Source organism: Hyla sarda, chromosome 2 (assembly GCF_029499605.1).
Source record: "Hyla sarda isolate aHylSar1 chromosome 2, aHylSar1.hap1, whole genome shotgun sequence".
NCBI classification, from domain to species: domain Eukaryota; kingdom Metazoa; phylum Chordata; class Amphibia; order Anura; family Hylidae; genus Hyla; species Hyla sarda.
This window is the reverse complement of record NC_079190.1, coordinates 113,678,460-113,706,432: the sequence shown is the minus strand read 5'-3', so window position 1 is coordinate 113,706,432 and position 27,973 is coordinate 113,678,460. Positions and strand designations below refer to the sequence as shown.

Below are 27,973 nucleotides of genomic sequence, written 5' to 3'. Positions count from 1 at the left end.
GACACTGCTGCCTAATATGGGGTACACTGCTGCCTAATATAGGGGTACTGCTGCCTACTATAGGGGAAATGCAGCCTACTAATGGGGAAACTGCTGCTAACTATGGCGGAAACTATTGCCTTCTATGGGGGAATATGCTGCCTACTATTGGGGGTACTTTCATCTGTCGCCTACTATAGAGGGTACTGCCGCCTACTGTAAGGGAAACGCATCCAACTACAGGGGAAACCACTGCCTACTATGGGGGTACTGCCACCTACTATTGTGGTAATGCGGCCTACTAGGGGGAAACTGCTGCCTACTATGGGAGAACTGCCGCCTACTATGGGGGAATCTGCTGCCTCCTATGGGGGGGAATCTGCCGCCTACTATGTGGAGGACATCTGCTGGCAACCAAATGTGGGGAATCTGCTGGCAACCTAATGTGGGGGACATCTGCTGCCTACCTAATGTGGGGGACATCTGCTGCCTATCTAATGTGGGGGACATCTGCTGCTACCCATTTTACTAAGGGGGCATTATTACACTTTGGGGCATTATAGTTATTGGAACAGTGCGGAGCCTAAAATGTTTTTTTCCCACCATGTTCTTCAGAGATGAGTTGTAGCCAGAAGAAATCATCATGGTGGTCTGAGCTGGAGAAGAAAAGGGAAGGTAAAGGACGGCAATCAGAGAAGACGTCGCCTGATATAACTGTATGTAATCACTTATATGGACTGTAGTGGTAATGATGGGGGTTGTTGTCAGTCACCAGATATAACAGTATGTAATCACTTATATGGTCTGTAGTGGTAATGATGGGAGTTGTTATCAGTCACCTGATATAACTGTATATAATCTCTTATAATTGTTTGTAGTGGTAATGATGGGTGTTGTTAGTCACCTAATATAACTGTATATAATCTCTTATATTGTTTGTAGTGGTAATGATGGGGGTTGTTGTCAGTCACCTGATATAACAGTATGTAATCACTTATATGGTATGTGGTGGTAATGATGGGGGTTGTTGTCAGTCACCTGATATAACTGTATGTAATCACTTATATGGTATGTGATGGTAATGATGGGGGTTGTTGTCAGTCACCTGATATAACTGTATGTAATCACTTATATGGTATGTGGTGGTGATGATGGGGGTTGTTGTCAGTCACCAGATATAACTGTGTGTAATCACTTATATGGTATGTGGTGGTGATGATGGGGGTTGTTGTCAGTCACCTGATATAACAGTATGTAATCACTTATATGGTATGTGGTGGTAATGATGGGGGTTGTTGTCAGTCACCGGATATAACTGTATGTAATCACTTATATTGTTTGTAGTGGTAATGATGGGGGTTGTTGTCAGTCACCTGATATAACTGCATGTAATCACTTATATTGTTTGTAGTGGTAATGATGGGGGTTGTTGTCAGTCACCTGATATAACTGTATGCAATCTCTTATATGGTATGTGGTGGTAATGATGGGGGTTGTCATTCTGTCAGTATAGGAGGTCCTCCTAAGTTTAGGTGACAGACAGACAACATTATTGCTGTTAATGGTTCATACGTACAGTATTCTGAGCAGATTTGATGCGCAGGATTTCAATGTAAATGAAATGATTAAATACAGCTTCAAATCCTGCGCATCAAATCTTTGCAGGATACTGTCCGTGTTAACAGACCCTTAAGAGGTATTCCCATTCTGCAGCTGCAGGCATGGTTGAGGCGTGACTGAGGGCGAGATTATGGGCGTGTGGCTGAGAGTGTGGTTAGGGGTGTGACTTGTCCCTCTTTGCTCTTAGAAAAAGTTGGGAGATATCCAAGGGTATATTGACACATGCATATTTTGCTGCAGATTTTCTGCTTCAGATTTCATAATTAATAACTTTCCAGCAGAAAATTTGCAGCAAAATACGCATGTGTGAGTGTAACGACTGATTCACTGTGGATTTAACCCCTGCTACTCTAAAAGTGGTAAAATCCATGTTTAAAATACAAGACAAATCTACGACAGAATAAGCTGCTTTCTTGGCTGGTTTTATTTAAACCGGCCATATTTGGGTCAATTTTTCCCTAATCTAAAAAGCATTGATATATTTTTACGATCACGGCTCTGGTTGTTATATGGGCATATGTTGTAATACAGCTGCACAGGTTGGAATGATTTTTTCCCATGGAAAATTGTTTAAATCTTTGGAAATATACTTATGTACATTGCAGGACTTATATGTTCTTAAGAGACAGTTAAAGCAACTCTTTAATCTGTTACGACACATGGAAAAAATGTCATGGGCTGGGACCTTCATTTCAGTAATAGCCTCCTATGTAAATTGACTACATCATCACTCGCCTATTAGCTTGTGGACTCATCTTGGGATATTTTAGCGCTGTTTTAAACAGTGTCTGGCTTATAAGAGTCTTGTTTTCTTAAACCCATTTTTAAGTTAAATGGTCACTCTCATTAAAAAATGTTTCGCTATTGCACTCCTTATGGTAAATAAAAAATATTTCTAATATACTTTGTTTAAAAAAAAAATGAAGTTTTCTATGTTTTATTTGTGCTTAAAAAAAGCTCAAGAGCACATTTTCCCCCCATCTTATACACAGACTTAGGACCGAAGCCCAAACACAGGAAGTGCAGCCTGGAGTGCTGAGGGGGGGGGGGGGGTCCAACCAACAGCATATGGAAGTTAAGTGTGAGAGGAGCTATGATTGGCTGGACACACCCCCCTCGGCACTCCAGGCTGCACTCCCTGTGTTTGGACCTCGGTCCAAAGTCTGTGTATGAGTTGGGGGAAAATGTGCTCTTGAGCTTTTTTTTAAGCACAAATAAAACATAGAAAACTTAATTTTTTTTAAACAAAGTATATTAGAAATATTTTTTTATTTATCATAAGGAGTGCAATAGCAAAAAATAGTTTTAATAAGAGTTACCCTTTAACATTTTATGTTCATTACTTAAAAACTAGTGAATTTTGTTTTCCAATACGAATCATTCATGGGATTTTCTATACCAATAGGGTGCGTGTACACAGCGCAGATCCTCTGCAGATTTTCCATACATATTTTCCAGGGGGAAAAAAATCCACAACAGCAACAAAGTAGATGAGATTCATGCACACCCTGCTGAAAAACATGGGTCACAATCCCATGCTGTGGAGTAACGCTGCAAATTTTTTGCAGATTTTATGTATTGGCTTCAAATAGTGAAGTCAAAATAAATCCACAAAGAAATTGCATTATTCCAAAATGTTGCAGCAGAAAAGCTGCTGATTCACAGCAAATATAATTCTTTGACTTTTTCTCTTTTTTTCCTACATAATTTTTTTTAACTAAAATTTACAGTGGCAAATGTACACTAAGATACACACAACTTAGAGTGGATTTGACCCTGATGATTTCTCTGAATAAAAAGAAGCGCTGAGGATTTTCCGCTTCCAAATCTAAACAGAAAATCCACCCTGTCTTGATGCTTTACAGTGGATACAGTTTTTTATACTTCACAGACCAGACACTACAAGTTTAAAAGGCCTTTTACAAGATGTTATCATGTGATTACATAATACATAGTGTTGAGTGCAAATATTCGAATGGCAAATTTTTATCGCAAATATCAGCACTTCGACATTTTGCGAATATTTAGAATATAGCAAAATATATTTGTTATGACGAATATTCGTTTTTGGTTTTTTTTCACAGTACACATCACAATGATGTGTACTGTGTAAATAAAAGGTGATCATCCCTCCCCGTTTCCAGCCTGTGGTGCAAAGAAGGCGAATAAGTGAAAATTTGCAAATATCGGCACTTCCAGAGGACACAGATCCCTCCCTTCTTTTAGCTTGTGGGCCAATGAGAAGGATGCAAATACAGTTGTCAGAGGTTAGCAACATCCCTAGTAACCAATAGGAAAGTAGTTTGATGAAGGATATAATCAATTTCATTACGAATTTTGCATGGAAAAAAGTATATATATATATATATATATATATATATATATATATATATATATATCCATAGAATAAGTTGGCCAGCACTATTGATTCCAAACTATTGTAAAGACCTGGCTTACAGGTGCAAGCTGCTGGACTAAATATACAGCAACAGGAGAATACAGCAGCACACTGCTAGCACATAGATATAGATAAAACATGAGTATATAGATAAAACATGAGTATATAGATAGAACATGAAAAGCTATACAGCTGTAGTGCAATAAATGAAAATATGAAACTATGAAATTATGAGGTACTTAGCTTGCAAATTTGGCGGCCAAATAGCGGTCACCTAATGAGGTCACCTTACCGTGGTGGGACGGTCCACGCTATTTGGCCGCCAAATTTCCAAGCTAAGTAGCTCATAATTTCATAGTTTCATATTTTCATTTATTGCACTACAGCATGTTCTATCTATATACTCATGTTTTATCTATATCTTTATGCTAGCAGTGTGCTGCTGTATTCTCCTGTTGCTGTGTATATATATATATATATATATATATATATATATATATATATATATATATGACGAATATTAGTCCATATATATTTGCGAAATATCGATAATTCAAATATGGTCCCTGTCGCTCATCACTAGTAATACACTATAATAATACTTCTGTCATTTATGTACTGGTCTATATATACTATAATTTATATAAGCTTTCCTGCTATTACGCTGGTGATCACCCACCTCTTTTAATGCTTTTGTTCAGGTATATCAATTATTTTGGAGGATTGTTGTCAGGAACCATAAAGATCAGCAGTGACATGTTATCGTTGCAGTGTGTCCTGCTACCGGTTATCCCAGCTCTTCAGAATGATGGAGGTAAGTAGTCTTACCAGTAACTGTAAGTGACCTACCATAATATGGTATTAAGCATAACCTACACAATGAGTAAGAGAGGCTAGCAATCTCCTATCTAGAAGGCTGAGGATTTCTCAGATGCTCTGCATTGTTCTGCATACTGTGAAATCTACAGAGCTACAGAGATTCTCTTTTCTTATTGCTGAATGTTCTGAGAATCCATTTCTAAAGTACCATCAAATATTGAACTGGAAAATTCCATCTCAGAACAAAGCCGTCTTGTGGTTGGGATCTAGCTCTTCCAACCTGTGGTGATCTACTGACATGGCTGGTGAGAGGCCGTATGAAGCCAAACATTTGCTTTACAGAGGTCTATCTGATAGTAGTTAGTGTTGAGCGGCATAGGTCATATTCGAATTCGCGAATATTCGCGAATATATGGACAAATATTCGTCATATATTCGCGAATATTCGCATATTCGTTATATTCTCGTTTTATTTTCGCGTATGCGAAAATTAACATATGTGAAAATTCACATATGCGAAAATTAGCATATGCTAATTTTCGCATATGCAAATTTTCGCACGCCAGTCTCACACAGTAGTATTACAGCCTTCTTTACACCACACAAGCTGGAAGCAGAGAGGGGTGATCACTGTGTTGTGTACTGTGAAGAAAAAAATAAATAAAAAACGAATATTCGTAATTACGAATATATAGCGCTATATTCGCGAAATTCGCGAATTCGCAAATATGCGATATTCGCGAATAATATTCGAATTGCGAATATTCGCGAGCAACACTAATAGTAGTATCTGATGCCCTAATTCATTTGCAAGGGCATCCATGTATTATATGGTTAGGGTAGGGTCACACGCAGGGGCGGACACAGACAGCATACGGCCTCTGTGCAAAGAATGTGCCTGCCCCCCCCACCCCCCCATACATCAATTGTTCAGGTAGGAGATAAATATGAGATAGATAGATATGAGGATAGATAGATAGATATGAGATAGATAGATAGATAGATAGATAGATATGAGATACATAGATAGATAGTTATGAGATACATAGATAGATAGATATGCGATAGATAGATATGCGATAGATAGATATGCGATAGATAGATATGAGATAGATAGATATGAGATAGATAGATATGAGATAGATAGATATGAGATAGATAGATAGATAGATAGATATAAGATAGATATGAGATAGATCGATATTAGATATATATGAGATATATAGATATTAGATAGATAGATATGAGATAGATAGATATGAAATAGATAGATATTAGATAGATAGATAGATAGATAGATAGATATGAGATAGATAGATAGATATGAGATAGATATGCGATAGATAGATATGAGATAGATAGATATGAGATAGATAGATAGATAGATATTAGATATATATGACGGTCCCTGCAGCATAAATGGCCCGGACCAGCTCACCCTTCCCACCAAGGGGAGGTGAGAAGAAAACTAAAGGGGGTGTCTGGATGATGACAAAGGCCCGCGCAGTGGTCTTCAACCTGTGGACCTCCAGAGGTTTCAAAACTACAACTCCCAGCATGCCCGGAGAGCCGATGGCTCTCCGGGCATGCTGGGAGTTGTAGTTTTGCAACATCTGGAGGTCCGCAGGTTGAAGACCACTGAGAAGGGATTGACAGGCGGAGAGTTCACTCGAGTATAAGCCGAGGGGGCGTTTTCAGCACGAAAAATTGTGCTGAAAAACTCGGCTTATACTCGAGTATATACGGTAGTTATATTTTATTTAATTTTTTTCTAAAAATTAAAATAGGAAACAATTCCCATAAGTTCAGGCTTCAGAGGTGGGACATGAGTCTATCATGTCTTGTGGATATGCCATGAAAGTCTAAGACAGGAGTACCCTTTTAAGCATGAACTTAGAATGGAATTGACTTTATTTATCCCTTTTCGGTATCTATCAGATTGCACATGTTTTCATGGTTGGAGAATTGAGAAACTAGGCCTATTCGGCAGGCGGTGCTGAATGCCTCTGTGATTGTTCCACTATTAATTTAGGCTTACATTCTACTCATTATACATTTGTTTTAGGAACATATGTTTCTCATAAATCCTGGCTTTCCTTGACATCTGCTTCCCAGATCCATAGAGTTAGCATCAACTGTATGAAAAGCTTCACTTTAGCCATTGGATGTCGTGCCAGATATAGAGTTCCACTGCTCATTGCCATATGGAATTTAAAATTATCAAGCATCCAAAATTAGTTTGGAAAAACAAACCCCTAAATGAATATCGCAGTGCCAAATGTACTTAAAACACGGGCAGCTAATGCTTGTTTCCATACAGCTAGAATATAGGATGAGAGCGCAGGTTTCCAGACCTGGGTGACTCCTCTTCCCTTGTGGTCGTAACATACCAGTCATCTTTATGCACATGTCCGACATCTGCTTAGTGTTAGTCTAGAATGCCGTGTAGCAGTTGCTTCCTTTTTAATTTCATAGTTGTGAGCTTATTTGCCATTTCACATCATTTTTGACTTTTTATTTATGCAGATATTTGCTATTCATTGCTATGTATTAACTTTGAACCATTAGTGCACCATGTCTATTGATTTTTTTGTTTTTGTTTTGTTATTTTGGTAAAGAAATCCTCCCATACTTCCTAAAATGCCATTTTACTTGGTCAAGTAGTCATGTTATTTTTTAAGGGGTGATAAAGGAAAGCACCTGCCACATATTTCTGATGGCGCATATCTTTGTTAGAGGTAAGGAAGTATTGAACGGGTAAAAAAAACAACTTGCCCGATCTCTGTCACCAAGCAGGAGATATTGAGGATAGCCGAACTCTCACCATAGACATGATATGTTGGTAGTTCCATGCCAGGGTTCCGAAATAAACATGTCTTTGTAAGATCTATGTTACGCCGAGCGCTCCGGGTCCCTGCTCCTCCCCGGAGCGCTCGCGGCGTTCTCCTCTCTGCAGCGCCCCGATCAGACCCACTGACCGGGAGCGCTGCACTGACATTCACGATGGGGATGCGATTCGCATAGCGGGACGCTCCCGCTCGCGAATCGCATCCCAAGTCACTTACCCGTCCCGGTCCCCGGCTGTCATGTTCTGGCGCGCGCGGCTCCCCTCTCTAGGGCACGCGTGTGCCAGCTCTCTAAGATTTTAAGGGCCAGTGTACCAGTGATTGGTGCCTGGCCCAATCAGTCTAATTAGCTTCCACCTGCTCCCTGTCCATATAACCTCACTTCCCCTGCACTTCCTTGCTGGATCTTGTTGCCTTGTGCCAGAGAAAGCGTTTAGTGTTGTCCAAAGCCTGTGTTTCCAGACCTTCTGCTATTGCTATTGACTACGAACCTTGCCGCCTGCCCCGACCTTCTGCTACGTCTGACCCTGCCTCTTCCTAGTCCTTCTGTCCCACGCCTTCTCAGCAGTCAGCGAGGTTGAGCCGTTGCCGGTGGATACGACCTGGTTGCTACTGCCGCAGCAAGACCATCCCGGTTTGCGGCGGGCTCTGGTGAATACCAGTAGCAACCTAGAACCGGTCCACCGACACGGTCCACGCCTATCCCTCGCTGACACAGAGGATCCACATCCAGCTAGCCGAATCCTAACAATCTATAACAAGGTACAGGCAATTTAAGAAGTTTCTTTGGGGCAAGTTGAGGAAATATTGTCCATAAAACCATGTCAATAGCCATGTAAATAGCACATTACAGGCAGTTATCATAAGTCTTCATGGTGTCTATTTAAAGAAGCTCTCCAGGTTTTCCAGTTTTTTTTTTTTTTTTTATTATTATACAATGCTGATTCAGCCCTAGTATTCATGCATTGTTGTCTGTTTCATTCTAGCTGAGTTGCATCCATACATTTTAATACTACAGCTGGGTCATGTGATCTTCTGTCAGAAAACTAGTAAGGGCTCGTACACACTGCCGTCGGGCTCTGTTCGGTGGAGCTCCATCGGTAGTTCCCTGCAAGCACAATTTTTTTCTCCGCTAAACTCCTGTAAAGTTACTGGATCACCAACGGACCCCAAGTGGGTCCATTCAGCTCAAGAAAAAAAAAGAGCTGATCAGACCCTAAACAGGTCAGATGCAAATGGAAATGTGAACCTAGACTAAATGACATGCACTGATGTGTAAACAGTATGTCCTGTGAACTACAGTATTACATAATCATCTATCAGAGCCCTCCTGTCACCTCAGACTCTTCACCTCCCAGCTCCCTCCTCCTTGTTCCTCTCTATGTCTCCTCTATGCCAAGAATGTTGCTGAAGATAGAATGTCTCCCCTTTCTAAGAGACCAGGAGAGCAGTGATATAGTAGTGAGTTCATAAACTCCATAGATGCAGAACTATGCAACTCTCTCGATCACCTTGTCAGTCTGCTGTATGGAGATTCTCTACTGTGTCCTATATCATGCAGCGTAACACTGATCTCTCCTGTTGGGGAGTAACGGAGAAAAGGAGACAGTCTGCAAATGTCTCGGATATAATACTCTACAGTGTCAGTTGTGACAGGGACAGAAGAAGTAGCAGATCTATCTAACTCGCTGCACTCCAAGTGAATGAAGTTATGAGAATTTATCTTTTCTGCCTCTGCAATGCAAGAAGCATCATGGGAAATATAGACAGCATTAGGGAACCATATCAATGGGAAACTATGAATCAAAATGACAGATAGCCCATGCAATCCTCATCAACTAAATTAGGTATACACAGGTCATGCATAAAAATATCAAATATATAAGCAAAACTAATTTCCTGGGCAGCTTATTTAAACTACTGTCAAGAATATACAGCATAAATAGCAAAATCATGCTGTAGCTGTAGTGTTCCCAAAGTAACCTGGAGTAGTTGTCGGAAGTTAACTTATGCATATTGCAGCTTAGCCTGACTTGTATGACTCTTGAGCTTAGAGGAAAACATGATTTTATAACTTTGCAAACATAGATAAGAGACAGTTATTATTTGTTTATCTCCTTATCAGCTTATTGCCCAGTTGTGCAGCTCTGAGCATGATATAGAGCTGACAAATTCCCCTTCAGTAGCACTGGTCCGAGATCAGCTCCCCAGAAATGACCTTAGCTATCTGCCTGCTGGGAATACATTGCCAGCTGAGCCCTTTTTTGACCCCAGTTTCATCCATAACTTATTCTTGCAGCCGAACTATATGCAGCCAATATCTTCTCATATGCTTACCATCTGCAGCAATAAACCAGGGTTATTTCGCTTGTGTTATAGTACGGTAATTCCTTTTTTTCTGTATCAGTCCAGTGCATTCCTTTCTATGCCACATAAAACAACAGGAATGCCAGGTTTTGTTTTTTTTTTTCTTCCTACTGTGAATCCCCATTCCATTCATATTGTTTTATTAATTCTCTATTCCAGGATTTTGCCCCTTTCTTAAGATCTACCAATCCATGCAGCTTGTCTACACCTCAGGAATTTAGTGAGTTTCTTTTCTGTACAGTATCTCAGCAGTGTGCAATGTGCAATGCCTCCACCACTAACTCTCTGTTTTTTTCTGTAGCTTAAGTCAAGGGGATGGCACAAATAAGAAACGCCAGCTGAGTGTTAGCCTGGAGCCAGCCTTGCTACTTAAAGGGGATATCATGGTATGTATTGTCTGTATGTGTTATAGGTTAGGTTATTTGGGTAAAGGGAGTTTACAATACAGGATGAAGGATGGTACAAAAGTAAAGACCTGTAAAAAAAGTAACATCAGTGGTAAATGGCTAAAAATCGAAGCAAAACTAGTCTGACTATTATGCAACTATCTGTGCCAAATACCACTGTATGGCATATCTTACAAAAACATCTAAATATAACAGTGTGATCCCAGCTCTTTACCTTTACCAATGCGCTCGGACTGGCATGGGCAGTGCCAGAAGCAGAAACTGAAGAAATATGAATGTCCAGCGCAATGTAGATCCAACGTAGCAATTTATTGATAAAACCTCAGTACATGGACATAGCGGGCACAGGTGACGCGTTTCGGCCCACCTAATGGGCCTTAGTCATACAAGTTACATGCATGGATACAAGCCTTATATATGGAACAAGACACACCTGGTGCCGCCCCCATAGAAAATAGGGGGCGGAGCAAGGCGAGCATCGTACTCCCCATTTGCACAGGTGAGGGGAACGCCGATTAATACGGCCAAACCCACCCTCTGCAAAGAAAGGGGATAACAAAACAAATAATAAAACCAATGAATGTTGGCCTGGATACATATGGCAAAAATAATACATAAAAAAATATAAAATATTGTTAATTTATTATGTATACAAGACAAAATTGAAACTCTACATGTATCCATAGGCCATCATATGATGGCCTATGGATACATGTAGAGTTTCAATTTTGTCTTGTATACATAATATTAGGAATATATTAGCTAAAGGGAAACAAAATGTTATTGTCATAGTTCTTACTGGAATGCAAAGAGCTCTTTTTTATTACATTTATTTGAATGTAATGCAGAGTTGGTAGTATCATGCAGGGTACTCTAGCAATGGGAACCATCCAGTAGTAACAAGCAGCGCTGCAGGGTAGGTCACATTTTATGCCAGTGCCCTATATAATCTGTAGTCTGCTGCATTATTTCATATATAGTGATCCCTCAAGTTACAATATTAATTGGTTCCAGGACGACCATTGTATGTTGAAACCATTGTATGTTGAGACCAGAACTCTATGGAAACCTGGTAATTGGTTCTGAAGCCCCAAAATGTCATCCAAAATAGGAAAAAGTGAGGATTAAAGAAAAATAAGTAGATAATTAATATAGATAAAGTAAGAAAGATCTGCTGGGAGCTGTAAATCACTGTCTATGTCAGTGTTTCCCAACCAGGGTGCCTCCAGCTGTTGCAAAACTACAACTCCCAGCATGCCCGGACAGCCGAAGGCTGTCCGGGCATGCTGGGAGTTGTAGTTTTGCAACCGCTGGTGGCACCCTCTTTGGGAAACACTGGTCTATGTACAGGACAGAAGCTTCTTCAGGGTTGTATACAGAACACGCAATGTCCTTAAAAAAAAAAAAAAGTTAAATGGAGCCGCCCTCATCTGATGTCCAAAGGAGCAGCTAAAGAGTAAGGTAAGGTAAGTAAAGTAAGGCCCTGGTAAAGAGTACAGAACATGTAATACCTCCCTGTACTGTAGGGGGCGCTACCAGACACCAGTCAGTGCATACGCTTCAGTAATACAGGGGTTTTACCAGTGAAATGTCCATTCTGATTGGTCAGTTCTTCCAACCATTGACACGTTTCGCAGATTCCATAGCATTGTATGTTGAGTCTGGTTTCAAGTTACAATGGTCCAGAAAAGACCATTGTATGTTGAAACTATTGTATGTTGAGGCCATTGTAAGTTGAGGTTACCCTGACAGCTCAGAATAGTAGAGATGAAGCACTATTACTATCTTATTAGATACATGTTATTATAAAAAAAAAATGGTTTACACATACAAACTTACCTCACCAGTACTCACCTATTCACATACTGAAATCACGATAACAATTTATTTTTATTTGTCACAGGTGAAATGCTATCATAAGCGCTGCAAGCCTCACGAGAGGGAAGTCCTGTTCAGACTGCAGTTCCATACATGTACAATTCACAACACTCATCTCTGCTTCAGTAAAGACCAGCTGGACTGTGCCAGCACAGGTGAGAAGTGGCACCTAACGCCCTGCCAAGTGCCCATCATTGTGTAAGCGTTCCACAGAACCTTGTGGTTCCCTGGCAAAGTCAATGAGGTTATTAGAAATGTTACTAATGCAAAGATGCTGCCTGAGATAAGAGGGGATGGAAGGAAAAATGTTTGTGGGCTGCTGAACTGGGGGGCATGTTATTGCTAAAAACTATATATTCTATATATAATTAGGTTTCATGATAGAATGACTTAAAAACAGTTTCTTAAAAAGAATTGATGTTTATTGGGTTCTTCTTAGAAAATGGTAGACGTTCCATAGATGAATAAATAAATCATAGTGAAAGTTGACTCTCCTTAAAGGGGTACTCCGCCCCTAGACATCTTATCCCCTATCCAAAGGATAGGGCATAAGATGTCAGATTGCCGGGGTCCCGCTGCTGGTGACCCCGGGGATCGCTGCTGCGGCACCCCGCTATCATTATTGGGCAGAGCGAGATCGCTCTGCACGTAATGACGGGTAATACAGGGGTCGGACCATCGTTATGTCACGGCTCCGCCCCTCGTGACGTCACGGCCCACCCCCGTCAATACAAGTCTATGGGAGGGGGCGTGGCGGTCGTCACGCCCCCTGCCATAGACTTGCATTAAGGGGGACGGGGCGTGATGTCATGAGGGGCGGAGCCATGACGTCACGCTGCTCCGGCCCCTGTATCGCCCATCATTACGCACAGAGCGATCTCGCTCTGCACAGTAATGATAGCGGGGTGCTGCAGCGGCGATCCCCTGGCTCCCCAGCAGCGGGACCGGGGCGATCTAACATCTTATCCCCTATCCTTTGGCTAGGGGATAAGATGCCAGGGGCGGAGTACTCCTTTAATGTATGTAATCTGATATAAAAAGATTGATTTTAAAGGGGTATTCCAGTGAAAAACAGTTTGTTTGTTTTTTCACATCAACTGGCTCCAGAAAGTTAAACAGATTTGTAAATTACTTCTATTAAAAGTACCTGACTAAATAAATGAAGCACAATTTCTACACTTACAACTGGTCTTTAGTGTTATTAAAGTGTATGACTATCAATACACGATTATAATTAAAATGTTAGTTCTCTACAGGACATTCATTTAAGCTGAGTGATATTTTCATAGCTTTATATATATTTATGTTCAAACATATGTTAGGATTTTATTTGTTTTATACTGTTTTCTTTTTGGCCATAATGTTGCAATGGCTTTGTGTATTGTATTATAAAATGTCTTGAAAAAATTCAATTAAAACCATTTGATCATAAAAGATCTTAATCCTTCCAGTACTTATCAGCTGTTGAAGTTGAGCTGTTCTTTTCTGTCTGACACCTCTGTCTGTCTCAGGAACTGTCCAGCGCAGGAAAGGTTTGCTATGGGGATTTGCTCCTACTTTGGACAATTCGTGAGACAGACAGAGGTGTCAGTAGAGAGCACTGTGGTCAGACAGAAAAGAACAACTCAAATTCTGCAGCAGATAAGTACTGGAAGGATTAAGATTTTTTAATAGAAGTAATTTACAAATCTGTTTAACTTTCTGAAGCCAGTTGATATGAAAAAAATGTTTTTTACTTAAATACCCTTTTAAAGTAGTAGAGTCAAATGGCATTGAGCATCTGTAGTCTTGTATCACCATCTTGGGCATCCCCCAGCTTCATTTGTCCTGTGAGGATCTATCCTTGTGAAGGGCCTTGTTACTACTTCTAAAATAGTGGATCCATCTTCTAAGAGAGTGAACAGGCTTGTGGATTGCTGTCAAATTTGATACAGATTTCGGCTCAACAAACAACAAAAATCCATGTGAAATGGGACCTTATATGGTTACTACGCTGCAAAACATTTTTCCTATCAACTGGTATCAGAAACTTAAATAGATTTGTAAATTACTTCTATTTAATAATCTTAATCCTTCTAGTACTTATCAGCTGCTACATGCTCCACAGGAAGTTCTTTTATTTTTAAATTTCCTTTCTGCCTGACCACAGTGCTCTCTGCTGACACCTCTGTTCATTTTAGGAACTGTTCAGAGTAGGAGCAAATCAGATTTTTAAATAGAAGTAAGTACTTTCTGGCACCAGTTGATTTAAAAGAAAATGTTTTCCAGAGGAGTACCCCTTTAAAGAAGGATTCTGGCCATGGACGTCTTTGAAAAACTAGTAAGGGGTGGGTCGATTAAATGAAAAAAAAAACTCTTACCTTCCTTGCTCCCGCACCAATGCCGCTATTACGAAGCTCCGGTTTCTGCTGTGGGCGGCTTCTTAGTTTGATGACATGACATCACATGCCCTTCCTCCAATCAGTGGCCACAGCGATGTCCTACCTCAGCTGCTGATTGGCTGAGCAGACTACGACATCATGTCCCCAAAACCAGAAGTGCAGGACAGAAGGTAATGGAGCTCCGTTAAACTGGCAGCTGCACCGGAGCAAGGAAGTTAAAAGTGGGTTCCTTTTTTAAATCACCCTCTCCCTGACCAGTTTTTAAAAAGAAGTTAATCAGTGGATACCCTTTTGAAAGTACCGATGCAACATTTTGAACAAAATACACAAGTGTAAGGTCTAGTGGGAAGATTTATCAAAACCTGTGCAGAGAAAAAGATGACCAGTTGCTCATAGCAACCAATCAGAACGCTTCTTTCATTTTCAAAAAGGCCTCTGAAAAAAACAAACAAAAAAACAATTTGGTCTCTATGGGCAACTGCTCCATGTTTCCAATACACTGGTTTTAATAAATCTCCCGCTATATGTTTAAGAAACCAAGACTAAAATAAACTGTTGTTCCTTGAGTAATCCTGTTGTGACTGTGTTTACAAAAGGATATCCTTATAATTTAATGTAACGTCAATGCTCATGAGAGGACGTGCTTTATTGACAGCTGAGCACTGCAGGAGGTCAGCTGCATTTACAGAGTCTTCCTAATTGAGACATCATATAGAATCATGCTAGACAGAATTACTGTACTGTGTAATTATGGAAATCTATCTCCTCTAACATGAATATTCACCTGCAGTTAGAGAGGTTATCTGGAAAAAAACATAGCTTATTTCTTCCTAAAACAGCACCTCATCTGTCCTCAGGTTCTGTGTGGTATTACAACTGTGCTCCATTCACTTCAGTTAAAATGAGCTGTTATGTTTCTGAAGCTGTTTCTGCTATGTTTTTCAAATTTTAGATAAAGGGTCCTTCAAAGGGTCTAATTGCGGGGGTCCCGCCGCTGGGAACCCCCGCGATCTCTCTTGCAGCACCCCCTGTCATCTGCTGCATGGAGCGAACTTCATTCTGTGCCAGATGACGGGCGATACAGGGGCCGTAGTATCGGGAGGTCACAGCTCGCCCCCTCAATACAAGTCTATGTAAGTGGGCATGACAGCTGCCACGCCCCCTCCCATAGACTTGCATTGAGGGAGCGGGCCATGACATGGTGAGGGGCGGAGCCGTGACATCTTGATACTCCGGCCCCTGTATCGCCCGTCATCAGGCACGGAGCGAAGTTCGCTCAGTGCAGCACATGACAGGGGGTGCTGCAGGAGAGATCGCGGGGGTTCCCAGTGGCGGGACCCCTGCGATCAGACATCTCATCCCATATCCTTTGGATAGGGGATAAGATGTCTAGGGGCGGAGTACCCCTTTAACTTCAGTTTACTATTCTCTCCCATATCATACTCACAAGGGACGGCGTTACATCCATGTGTTCACTGCCATTTGTTGCCCTTTTCAGTGTTATTAATAACTGTGATTTTGTTTCCAAGATGACAGATTCCCCGATGATGCTGCTGTGGAATTTATTTTTTCCTCTGGACAAGACAAAGTTAAAGGTAAGGACACCTCTGAGGCATTGTGCCTGTCTCCGTTTGTTTCTCCTTGTTGTGTCTTGGTACTAGACCTGTCCTAAAGTGTTAGAACATCAACGCACATGTCCTTCCTGTATAGACGACTTCAGAACAGAGTGGAAGTCCCAATATTTCCTTGGACTTACTCAACCAATTTGCACATCTGGCTCCCACCTACACACCGCTCTGTTTGTCTACCTTCTAAACTGTTGTCTTACCCCCCTTCCTTTGTCTCTCCATCTCCCACATCAAAGGGCGAGAGTTTTTCCACAAAGACCCCAGCGTTTCAGTGGATTACGACATTACTGATCCCCTTGTCCGTTATGACTCCTATGAAAACCTCAATGTAAACCACGAGGACAGTCTGGAGGGTGAGTGCACTGAATGTCACATACAACAGCTGGGCCAAATAAGTGTTTAATGTACATGTCTATGTCACTTGTAGATATTATCCTGGGGGAAAGACTAAACGGATTAGTCACTTCCTTTGTTATAATTTGCAAAAAAAAATGTTCCCATAAACTACTTCACATTATGGTTCTGGTTAATATTAGTGATCTCAAATTGTTGAGGGTTTTCGGTAACAACAATTAGAGTTTTACGTATATGTGACAAGTCAATGACTCAATAAACAAGATATACAGTATATATATATATATATGCTTGCCTATTATTGAGTACATAAGAAAGACAGGATCATTTCTACTCAAATAATTAGATGAATGTGGTTGGAGGCAACGCTTGAAGCTCCTGGGCCTGTATGATGACCCCCATCGCATACCATTAGATACAAGAGTCCGGGGGCAGCCTGCATTGTCTGTAACCTAATCTCTGACATCAGTGATACCGTCTACATTTTACCAGATATACACACGTGGTCAAGCAATTTAATGTAACTACAAATGTTGGAAAACAACATATTGCATTATAAAGAGGTTCCCCACATAAAATATATTAATGTTATATTAATAAATCAGAGCCAGATTGTAGTATATATGGTTTATTTACCTTATTTTAGCGATAAATGGATGAATTAAAAAAAAAAAAAAAGAAAAGAAAAAGAAAGTTTAAAAATGTTTAGTCTTTTCAACAAAATTTCCATATAACTGGAAAATGCGTTTACCAATTGCTGGCTATTGCTGTAGCGTAGGATTTACTTACAAGTGGCCACGTTTATGCTTTGGGCTTAACTCTCATTAAGTAAAAGAAAACTTTGTGACTACAGTAATGACAGCGTGCCTTATAGTTTGTTTATTTTCTCCAAATGTTTTACATTTTAATATATTTTGTTCCATAGATCTTAGCCACACTCGTGGCCCATTGGATGGTAGTTTGTATGCTCGTGTAAAGAAAAAAAGCACACCGGTGACTTCTACAAATGGAAGCCCTGAACAACATGGACGACTGCTGTCTGTTAGTAGTGACTCTGGACACTCTTCAGCCCCAACTGAGAGGTTGGAAGAAACTCCACAGAAGTCTTTGCCAACAGCAGCTGAGCGAGAAGACCTAGAAAAACTATTGGGGGGGTTTGGAGTTAATGTAAAGAATGAAGTAGAACCACAGTACACACAAGTGGTGAAATGCGAGGATGTGGTGAACCAAAATGGACATCAAAGAAAGAATATGGAGGAAAGACCCAGAGATTTGCAGCATCAAATGCACCAGGATGCAGTAAACCAAAATACACAGCCAAAGGTGAATGGAGATCCAAGGTTTCAGTACTCACATCATTGGTCCGGGGTATCTGATGAAGGAGCATCTCAAAGTTTGCCCTTAACCTCACAATCCTGGGAGGAGCAGAGAGAATCACCATGTGAAGCAGTCATTTTGGAAGATGAAATAGGACAGTTTGGTGGCCTGGCTGTTTATCCAGCAAGGAGACCGTTATTGTCCAGACATTGCTCCTGTAGAGTAGGTTATGCTGGTCCTAATATTGATGGACCTCCCAGCAGATCCTATTTCAGGCCAGAAGGCATCCTTGATCCCCGAGGAGCCCCAGGAACAGGTGCAGTACTGCAGGGAGGTCACTATCCAGGCATGTATGCAGATCAGGAGAGAAGAAGACTGTATCGCTCATTGTCTGAAGGGCCCCAACATTATCCAAACCAGACACAAAGCCCACCAAAGAGAGGCAGTTTAAGAGAAAATCGGCAATACATGTGTCAGCCAATTTCTCATGAACCTATTTTGCCTCCAATGTGCCCGTGTTCTCATTGTCAAAGTTCAGCATGCTATCCTGTGCCTAACATGTGGTCTATGGAAGGAGGCAAGATGCCAACAATGCAAGCTTTTCATCGAGGAGAATTCCAATTACATCTCCCTCCGTCTTATGGACAAAATGTACAAGCCAACCATGATATTCCACCTCCTTTTCAGGTTCCCCCTGCTAAGATGCAGTACGGCTTTACAGTTCCACATGGAGAAGACTCACTACACTTTAGTCATTTTGCTGATATGGGATATGGACATGCCTACCCACATTTCCTGCATCCCTCCTATCTCCCAGCTCACTGTCCACCTAATGGTTATGGCGGCCATCCTTTTCCTGGTTGTATGTCCTCCTGTAATCAAACAGGTGGACAATCTCCTCCAAGCTCTGTATCTCCTATTGTTCCATCCAGTTGTACTCCTCGGAGAATGAGTGGGGATACCATGTCTGCTGGGAGCCCCGGTGAATTAACACCTCCACAGCAACAGCCAGGTGAGTTGTATATGGCACCTAGTGTACAACAGTATTATACAAGGTCAGACTGGCCCACCAGGCAAATCTTTAGAGGACTTATGCTCAAACATTGTGTGGGTTAATGCCCCAATAACACTCTAATTCATATTTCTGATTTTACAGTATAATTTCAAGGTCGGGCTGGCCCACCAGGCAAATCTTTAGAGGACTTATCCTCAAACATTGTGTGGGTTAATGCCCCAATAACCTTCTAATTCATATTTCATATTTTACAGTATAATTTCTATTCCCATAGACTTGCATTAAGGGGGCGGGTCGTGATGACAAAAGAGGGCGGGTCGAGATGTTACAAGTCCCTGGCTCTAAGCATTTGGTACATTTTGTTCCGAACGCTGAGCAGTGGAGTACCCCTTCAAGCACATTCACTTTGTGGGAGTCAGACTGGTGATCACACGCCCAAGTTATGGTGCATTCACACTACGTTTGTGCAATACAGTTCCCGGATCAGGTTTTTGATGAAAGACGGATTCCTCAAAACCGGACTAAACTGTATCAAAACGTGTGTACAAATTTTAATCTGTATATGATTGAAAACTGTATACGGTTTGAAAAATTATGTCCGGTTGAATCCATTTTTTAAGAAAAAAACATATAAGTTTTTAACTTTTCACTCCATTATGAATAAAAGTTTCACTTGTTTGATTGAAATTCCAAGAAAAAAAAACTGTGCAAAGTCAAAAACCGTATGGTGCAAACCGGATGGAACCGTACCCACACATGGTTCTGTACGGTTCCCATTGACTCCCATGTTAAAAAAAAAGTTTAATACGGTTTTTCACCCGGTAGGCTACGGGTTTGGTTACGGGAAAAAAAACGGACAAAACTGTACAAGACGCAAAATGGATGCAACCGGATGCATCTTTTGGCATACGGTTTTCAATGGAGAGTCAGTGCATACGGTTTTCAATACGGTTCCATGCGGTTTTTCACATTGAAAACGTATACGGGAACTGTATTGCAAAAACATGGTGTGAATGCACCCTTAGAGTAATATGACACATGGAGCTGGGCTAAAATAAAACAAATGGTGGTATATGACTAGCGATGGTGAGTGTGCATGATATTGGCAAAAAAATTTATAAATAAAAATAACCCCCCTTGAATTCTTTGTTAATGGCCTAAGGACAAGTATACTCGTTCTTGGTTGTTAACAGGTTAAACTTTGTAAAGGCAAACAACTTGTAACCTAAATTTTGGTAGAAATTTTAAGACCTGAGCCACAATGCAAAATTAGTAACAGGCCCTTCTCCGTTACCATGTGCTATTTATAATACTAATGACTTTGTATATAGCAAAGAGGCCTTTGGGCCCTTTCATTTAACAGGACCTGGGTGCAACTGTGGCTACATTTTCAGAATAAATGTATTAGAAGTAGAGTGTCCTGGGGATGCCATCTGTTACAGTATGTCCTTTACAAATGTTCAGAGCATTGATAATGATTATAAGTCATGGTACGGGAGCGAGTTGTTGATTCAATGTAACTAGCTTTCCTTATGACAATATGATATCATGTTTAAAATGGACTTAAAGGGGTATTCCGCTGCTCAGCGTTTGGAGCAAACAGTTCCAAACACTGGAGCCAGCAGCTTGTGATGTCATAGCCCCGCCCCCGCAATGCAAGTCTATGGGAGGGGGCGTGACAGCCATCACGCCCCCTCCCATAGACTTGCATTGAAGGGGCGGGGCGTGACATCATGAGCGGGCGGGGCTATGACGTCACAAACTCCCAGCGTCGGCTCCAGCATTTGGAACAGTTTGTTCCAAACGCTGAGCAGCGGAATACCCCTTTAATTCATATTTCCAAAGGACATAAGAGACCACAGAGAGGACAGAAAGTTTACAAATTTATATAGAATCCAATTCAGACATTTCCAAAACCATCCAAAGTAGAATATGAGGATTAACCAGCTGTATTGTAGCAGACCGTGGTCACTTCGGCATCTCCAAAGCATTTAGCAGATTTGGGGGTCCGGAATGAAGTCAACGCAGTAGAATGCAGTCAGTGAACTGGAATGGAAACTATTATGAGAAATGTTCTTTCATATCGACTGATCAATGTATAATAGGGACAAAAAGTCTAGTGAGAATAGAATGACTAGTACACACGAGCATATACCCATGTGCAGTCACGCCCCCTCCCATAGACTTGCATTGAGGGGGTGGGGTGTGACGTCATGAGGGGGCGGGGCTAGGACATCACGAGCTCCCGGCACCGGCTCCAGCATTTGGAACAGTTTGTTCCTTTCTCTGAGCCTCACTCAAAGAAGCCCTGGAGCCCCCATTGACTTCAAAGGGAGCCTCAGAGCATAACCACGTGGAAAACAAGCAACATGTCACTTATTTTCTGCACAGTTCCTCATCTTCCATTGAAGTCAGTTGGAGCAAGGTTTTGAAATCTGACATCGTGTGGTTTATGGCGTGGAAACCACAATGGTTATGGCGCCAACAACAACTTAGGTATTAACCATGTGAACACCCCCATAGAGTTGTTCAATTTTTTAAATATGTTACTACTATACATTTATTATTTATTCTAAATAAGAATGTAATATAAGAGACTGTAGGGATTGTGTAGAATGTAGGAGTGGCGCTGCATAGGACATACATGACACATGCCAGTCTCTATTATGTAGTACTATATGACAGTATTGTATGCTTCTATGGAAACACTTTATGGTGGCACCGTGTCAATAAAATATGTCAGTATTATTTAAGAAATATTATAATATTGTTACTCTCCAGAATTACAGAATTGTAGGGGGCTTCTTAAAGGGGGCTACTGCCAACATTGATCTGGCTCTGGGCACCACCCCAGGTACTTGTGTGAGTGCTAAATTTAAGAAGAATTTTGTGACTTTTTCAACATCATCAAAGGGATAGCTAGATTGCCTGAGCTCCTACTTTGCTCTATTAGCAGCATTTACAGAGATGCTTTACACATAGGTAACAATAGACCTGTGCAGAGGTGATTGTGTCGGACGTGAGCACCTATTGTGAAAGGCTTGGTCTTTTTTTATCTATATAAAAAAGGACCAAGCCTTTGAATTGTAAGCCTGATAATTAAATGAATGCTGAAATGTTTTAGCTGCTGAAACTGAAGTGTTGGATAATTTTCAGGCCTAATAGCCAGACTGTAAACCTGAACTATTAGTTGTTTTTGTAATATAGATAGTAAAATGAAAAATTAGCAAATAAAAAAGTTTTAAAAATGATAATTATCAAAAAACATAAAGGGGTTATCCAGGAAAAAATACTTTTTTTTATATATCAACTGACTCCAGAAAGTTAAACAGATATGTAAATTACTTCTATTAAAAAATCTGTATCCTTTCAGTACTTATGAGCTTCTGAAGTTGAGTTGTTCTTTTCTGTCTAAGTGCTCTCTGATGACATGTGTCTGAAGAACCGCCCAGTTTAGAAACAAATCCCAATAGCAAACCTCTTCTAAACTGGGTGGTTCCCGAGACATGTGTCATCAGAGAGCACTTAGACAGAAAAGAACAACTCAACTTCCGAAGCTCATAAGTACTGAAAGGATTAAGATTTTTTAATAGAGGTAATTTACAAATCTGTTTAACTTTCTGGAGCCAGTTGAGATATAGATATATATATATATATATATATATATATATATATATATATATATATATATATATATGAAAAAAAGTTTTTTCCTGGATAAACCCTTTAATTCAAGTAATACATCTTTTTTTTTCTGATGACACATTTCCTTTAATGCAGGTTCTATAACCTAAAAGAGGTATTCCAGAGGAAATGTTTTCAAATCAACTGGCGCCAAAAAGTTATACAGATTTGTAAATAACTTCTATTAAAATGTTTTAATCCTTCCAGTACTTATCAGCTGCTGTTTTTCCCAGAGGAAGTTGTGGGGTTCTTTCCAGTCTGACCACAGACACCTCTGTCCATGTCAGGAACTGTCCAGAGCAGGAGAGGTTTGCTATGGGGATTTGCTTCTACTCTGGACAGTTCTTGACACAGACAGAGGTGTCAGCAGAGAGCACTGTTATCAGACAGAAAAGAACTACACAACTTCCTCTGTAGTATACAGCAGCGGATAAGTACTGGAAGGGTTAAGATTTTTAAATTGAAGTAATTTATAAATCAGTTCAACTTTCTGCCACCAGTTGATTTAAAAAACCCTTTAACCTATAACTTTAGTTTCAAGTGTAAAAAGTAGAAGTTGATTCGTAATGTTAACATTTTGCAGACAGAAAAAGGTAGCGGGGCCCCCATAATGTATGTAATGAGACAGCTATATACTGCGTAATGGAATGTGCTCCTAAATATAGGGCAGGAGACATCTAAGACTCCCACCACCGCTCCCAGAGATTCACTCATTTACTCCATAAACCAGCAAACATGACTCCTGGAAATTTCCTCTCCTCTGGTTCGCCAGATTACTCTGTCAATGTCAAGTGTGAAGTTTCTTTTCCAAGCATAAAGATATGCCAAAGCATCAAGCCTTTATTTCCCTCTAGACGACTGTTGGAGATTTGTTCCCTTTGGCGCGCTCGTATAAAATGACTGGAGGTTGCCAGTTGTGAGAGGTGTAAAATCTGTTCCAGCATGTTAAAGGGGTACTCCAGTGAAAACCTTTTTTCTTTTAAATCAACTGGTGGCAGAAAGTTAAACATATTTGTAAATTACTTCTATTAAAAATCTTAATCCTTCCAGTATTTATTAACTGCTGAATGCTACAGAGGAAATTCCTTTCTTTTTGGAACACTGATGACATCACGAGCACAGTGCTCTCTGCTGACATCTCTGTCCATTTTAGCAACCATGCATAGCAGATGCATGCTAAGGGCAGCAGGGTGGCTCAGTTGTTAGCACTGCTGCCTTGCAGTGTGGGGGACTTGGGTTCAAATCCCACTAAGGACAACAATTAATAAAGTGTTACTATTATTATAATAACGACAGCAGAGAGAACTGTGCTCGTGATGTCATCAGAGAGCATTCCAAAAAGAAAATAATTTCCTCTGTAGTATTCAGCAGCTAATAAGTATAGGAAGGATTAAGATTTTTTAATAGAAGTAATTTACAAATATGTTTAACTTTCTGCCACCAGTTGATTTAAAAGAAAAAATGTTTTCAACAGAGTACCCCTTTAAATCCTGGTCCAGGGTGGATTGGCCGGTCTAACCAGACTGCAGTTATTATAGGCCTACACATTACAGGTACACACTTATATTACATACATCTGCTATAGAAGAAAAAGATTGTCCAGCGCTGGGCTCACGGACAAAAACTTGTTCTTTATTTGGAAAATTCACAGAAATCACTTGACAGAGGACAATGTCTGACGCGTTTCGCACGTGAGTGCTTAATCGTAGAATCTTTGAGTCTATGATTAAGCACTCACTTGCGAAACGCGTCAGACGTTGTCCTCTGTCAAGTGATTTCTATGAATTTTCCAAAGAAAGAACAAGCTTTTATCCGCAAGCCCAGCGGGGGACAATCTTTTTCTTCTAAAGGTGCACAAGGCCGAGGGCGGGACCGGCGTGCCCGTGCGCAGGTGCAGTGGAATTGGTCGGTGCAGAGAACGATACTGGAATTTGCTATTTCAAATACATCTGCTATACTTGTTCTTATTATGGGATTATTATAGAAGCTTAGACTGGTATTTTAACCCCTTCCCGACCTATGACATACCTGTACGTCATGGGTGGCAAGGTGTTCCCAACCCATGACATACAGGTACGTCATGGACATTACTGCCGCTACTCGCGGCATCCCGCAGCGCCCGGAAAGATGGTGGCTATCACTGATAGCCAGCCATCTTACCGTGCGACCACGGGGGGTTTCATCCCCCACCCCGCCCCAGCGATCGCTGCTATCAGCTGGTCAAATCTGACTAGCTGATAGCAGCGTTTCGCTATCAGAATACTTAGCAGCGCGGTGTGTGAGTTCCGATCACGGGGATCGGGACACACATCGCTCTGCTAAGTGTCCCTGACCCGTCCCCCGGCGTCACTTACCCGTCGGAGCGGTGTCCCGAGCGGTCCCGGCGTCCTCCGTGCGGTCCCGGCGTCCTCCGTGCGGTCCCGGCTGCGCTGCGTCGTAAAGCGATCTCACTGCTGCCTCTGAGAGTTTCAAAACTGCAACTCCCAGCATGCCCAGACAGCCTTTGGCTTTCTGGGCATGCTGGGAGTTGTAGTTTTGCAACATCTGGAGGTCCACAGTTTGGAGACCACTGTATAATGGTCTCCAATCTGTGCTCTTCCAGATGTTGCAAAACTACAAATCTCAGCATGCTCAGTCTGTCCAGGCATGCTGGGAGTTGTAGTTCTCGAACATCTGGAAGAGCACAGATTGGAGACCATTATACAGTGGTCTCCAAACTGTGGACCTCCAGATGTTGCAAACCTACAACTCCCAGCATGCCCAGACTGCCCAAGCATGCTGGAAGTTGTAGTTCGGCAACATCTGATCCTTCAGATGTTGCCGAACTACAACTTCCAGCATGCCTGGGCAGTCTGGGCATGCTGGGAGTTGTAGTTTTGCAACAACTGGAGGCACACTAGTTGGGAAACATTGTCCGTTTCCTACCTCAGTGCCTCCAGCTGTTGCAATTGTTGCAAAACTATAACTCCCAGCATGCACTGACAGACCATGCATGCTGGGAGTTGTAGTTTTGCAACAGCTGGAGGCACACTGGTTTGGAAACACTAAGTTTGGTTGCAAAACATTTGAAAGTTTATTACTTAACTTAGTGTTTCCAAACCAGTGTTCCTCCAGCTGTTGCAAAACTACAACTCCCAGCATGCACGGACAGCCAAAGGGCATGCTCGGAGTTTGCAACAGCTGGATGTTTGCCCCCTCCCCCCAATGTGAATGTACAGGGTACACTCACATGGGCGGAAGTTTACAGTGAGTGCTGCAAGTTTGAGATGGCGCAAATTTTGCGCTGCAGCTCAAACTTCCAGCGGCAAACTTGCTGTGAACCTCTGCCCATGTGACTGTACCCTAAAAACACTACACTACACTGACACTAACCTAAAATAAAAAGTAAAAAACACTACATATACACATACCCCTACACAGCCCCCCTCCCCCAAAAAAATGAAAAACGTCTGGTACGCTACTGTTTCCAAAACGGAGCCTCCAGCTGTTGCAAAATAATAACTCCCAGTATTGCCGGACAGCCATTGACTGTCCAGGCATGCTGGGAGTTTTGCAACAGCTGGAGGCACCCTGTTTGGGAATCACTGGCGTAGAATACCCCTATGTCCACCCCTATGCAAATCCCTAATTCAGGCCTCAAATGCGCATGGCGCTCTCTCACTTTGGAGCCCTGTCGTATTTCAGGGCAACAGTTTTGGGACACATATGGGGTATCGCCGTACTCGGGAGAAATTGCCTTACAAATTTAGGGGGGCTTTTTCTTCTTTAACACCTTATGAAAAGGTGAAGTTGGGGTCTACACCAGCATGTTAGTGTAAAAAAAAATTTTTTTTACACTGACATGCTGGTGTTGCCCTATACTTTTCATTTTCACAAGAGGTAAAAGGGAAAAAAGACCCTCTAAATTTGTAACGCAATTTCTCCTGAGTACGGAGATACCCCATATGTGGGCGCAAAGTGCTCTGGGGGCGCACAACGAGGCTCAGAAGGGAGAGTGCACCATGTACATTTGAGGCGATTTGCACAGGGGTGGTTGATTGTTACAGCAGTTCTGACAAACGCAAAACAATAAATATCCACATGTTACCCCATTTTGGAAACTACACCCCTCACGGAATGTAATAAGGGGTGCAGTGAGCATTTACACCCCACTGGTGTATGAGAGATTTTTGGAACAGTGGTCTGTGAAAATGAAAAATAAAATTTTTGATTTGCACAGTCCACTGTTTCAAATATCTGTCAAACGCCAGTGGGGTGTAAATGCTCACTGCACCCCTTATTAAATTCCATGAGGGGTATAGTTTCCAAAATGGGGTCACATGTGGGGGGGGGGTCCACTGTTCTGGCACCATAGGGGAATGGGACATGCCCCCCAAAAACCCTTTCAGAAAAACTCACTCTCCAAAATCCCCTTGTCGCTCCTTCCCTTCTGAGCCCTCTACTGCGCCCGCCGAACACTTTACATACGCATATGAGGTATTTACTTACTCAAGAGAAATTGGGTTACCAATTTTAGGGTGATTTCTCTCCTTTTACCCCTTGTAAAAATTCAAAAATTGGGTCTACAAGAAAATGCGAGTGTAAAAAATGAAGATTTAGAATTTTCTCCTTCACTTTGCTGCTATTCCTTTGAAACACCTAAAGGGTTAAAACACTTACTGAATGTCATTTTGAATACTTTGGGGGGTGCAGTTTTTATAATGGGGTCATTTATGGGGTATTTCTAATATGAAGATCCTTAAAATCCACTTCCAACCTGAACTGGGCCCTGAAAAATTAAGATTTTGAAAATCTTGAGAAAAATTGGAAAATTGCTGCGGAACTTTGAAGCCCTCTGGTGTCTTCCAAAAGTAAAAACTTGTCAATTTTTTAATGCAAACACAAAGTAGACATATTGTATATGTGAATCAATATGTAATTTATTTGGAATATCCATTTTCCTTTCAAGCAGAGACTTTCAAAGTTAGAAAAATGCTAAATTTTCAAAATTTTCATGAAATTTTTAGATTTTTTACCAAGAAAGGATACAAATATTAGTGAAATTTTACCGATAACATAAAGTAGAATATGTCACGAAAAAACAATCTCGGAATCAGAATGATAAGTAAAAGCATTCCAAAGTTATTAATGTTTAAAGTGACAGTGGTCAGATTTTCAAAAAATGCCCAGGTCATGAAGGTGAAAATGGGCTGGGTCATGAAGGGGTTAAAGGGTTATTCCAGGGAAAAACTTTTTTATATATATCAACTGGCTCCAGAAAGTTAAACAGATTTGTAAATT

General features: G+C 41.2%; 1 protein-coding gene across 8 annotated transcripts in view; it reads left to right on the top strand.

The window, feature by feature from the left end:
* The window catches only part of TNS2 (tensin 2), a 181,570-nt gene that overhangs the window by 125,161 nt on the left and 28,436 nt on the right, over positions 1-27,973 (top strand). For 7 of the 8 annotated variants that reach the window (XM_056555326.1, XM_056555323.1, XM_056555327.1 and 4 more), the window contains 7 exons: positions 4,699-4,811; positions 10,189-10,249; positions 10,331-10,415; positions 12,340-12,469; positions 16,225-16,290; positions 16,560-16,676; positions 17,603-19,006. In XM_056555326.1, coding sequence (XP_056411301.1) covers positions 4,699-4,811; positions 10,189-10,249; positions 10,331-10,415; positions 12,340-12,469; positions 16,225-16,290; positions 16,560-16,676; positions 17,603-19,006 — 1,976 coding nt within the window. Of the gene's footprint in view, positions 1-5; positions 696-4,698; positions 4,812-10,188; positions 10,250-10,330; positions 10,416-12,339; positions 12,470-16,224; positions 16,291-16,559; positions 16,677-17,602; positions 19,007-27,973 lie in introns of those variants that run through there. The other variant, XM_056555330.1, reaches the window with a different exon arrangement.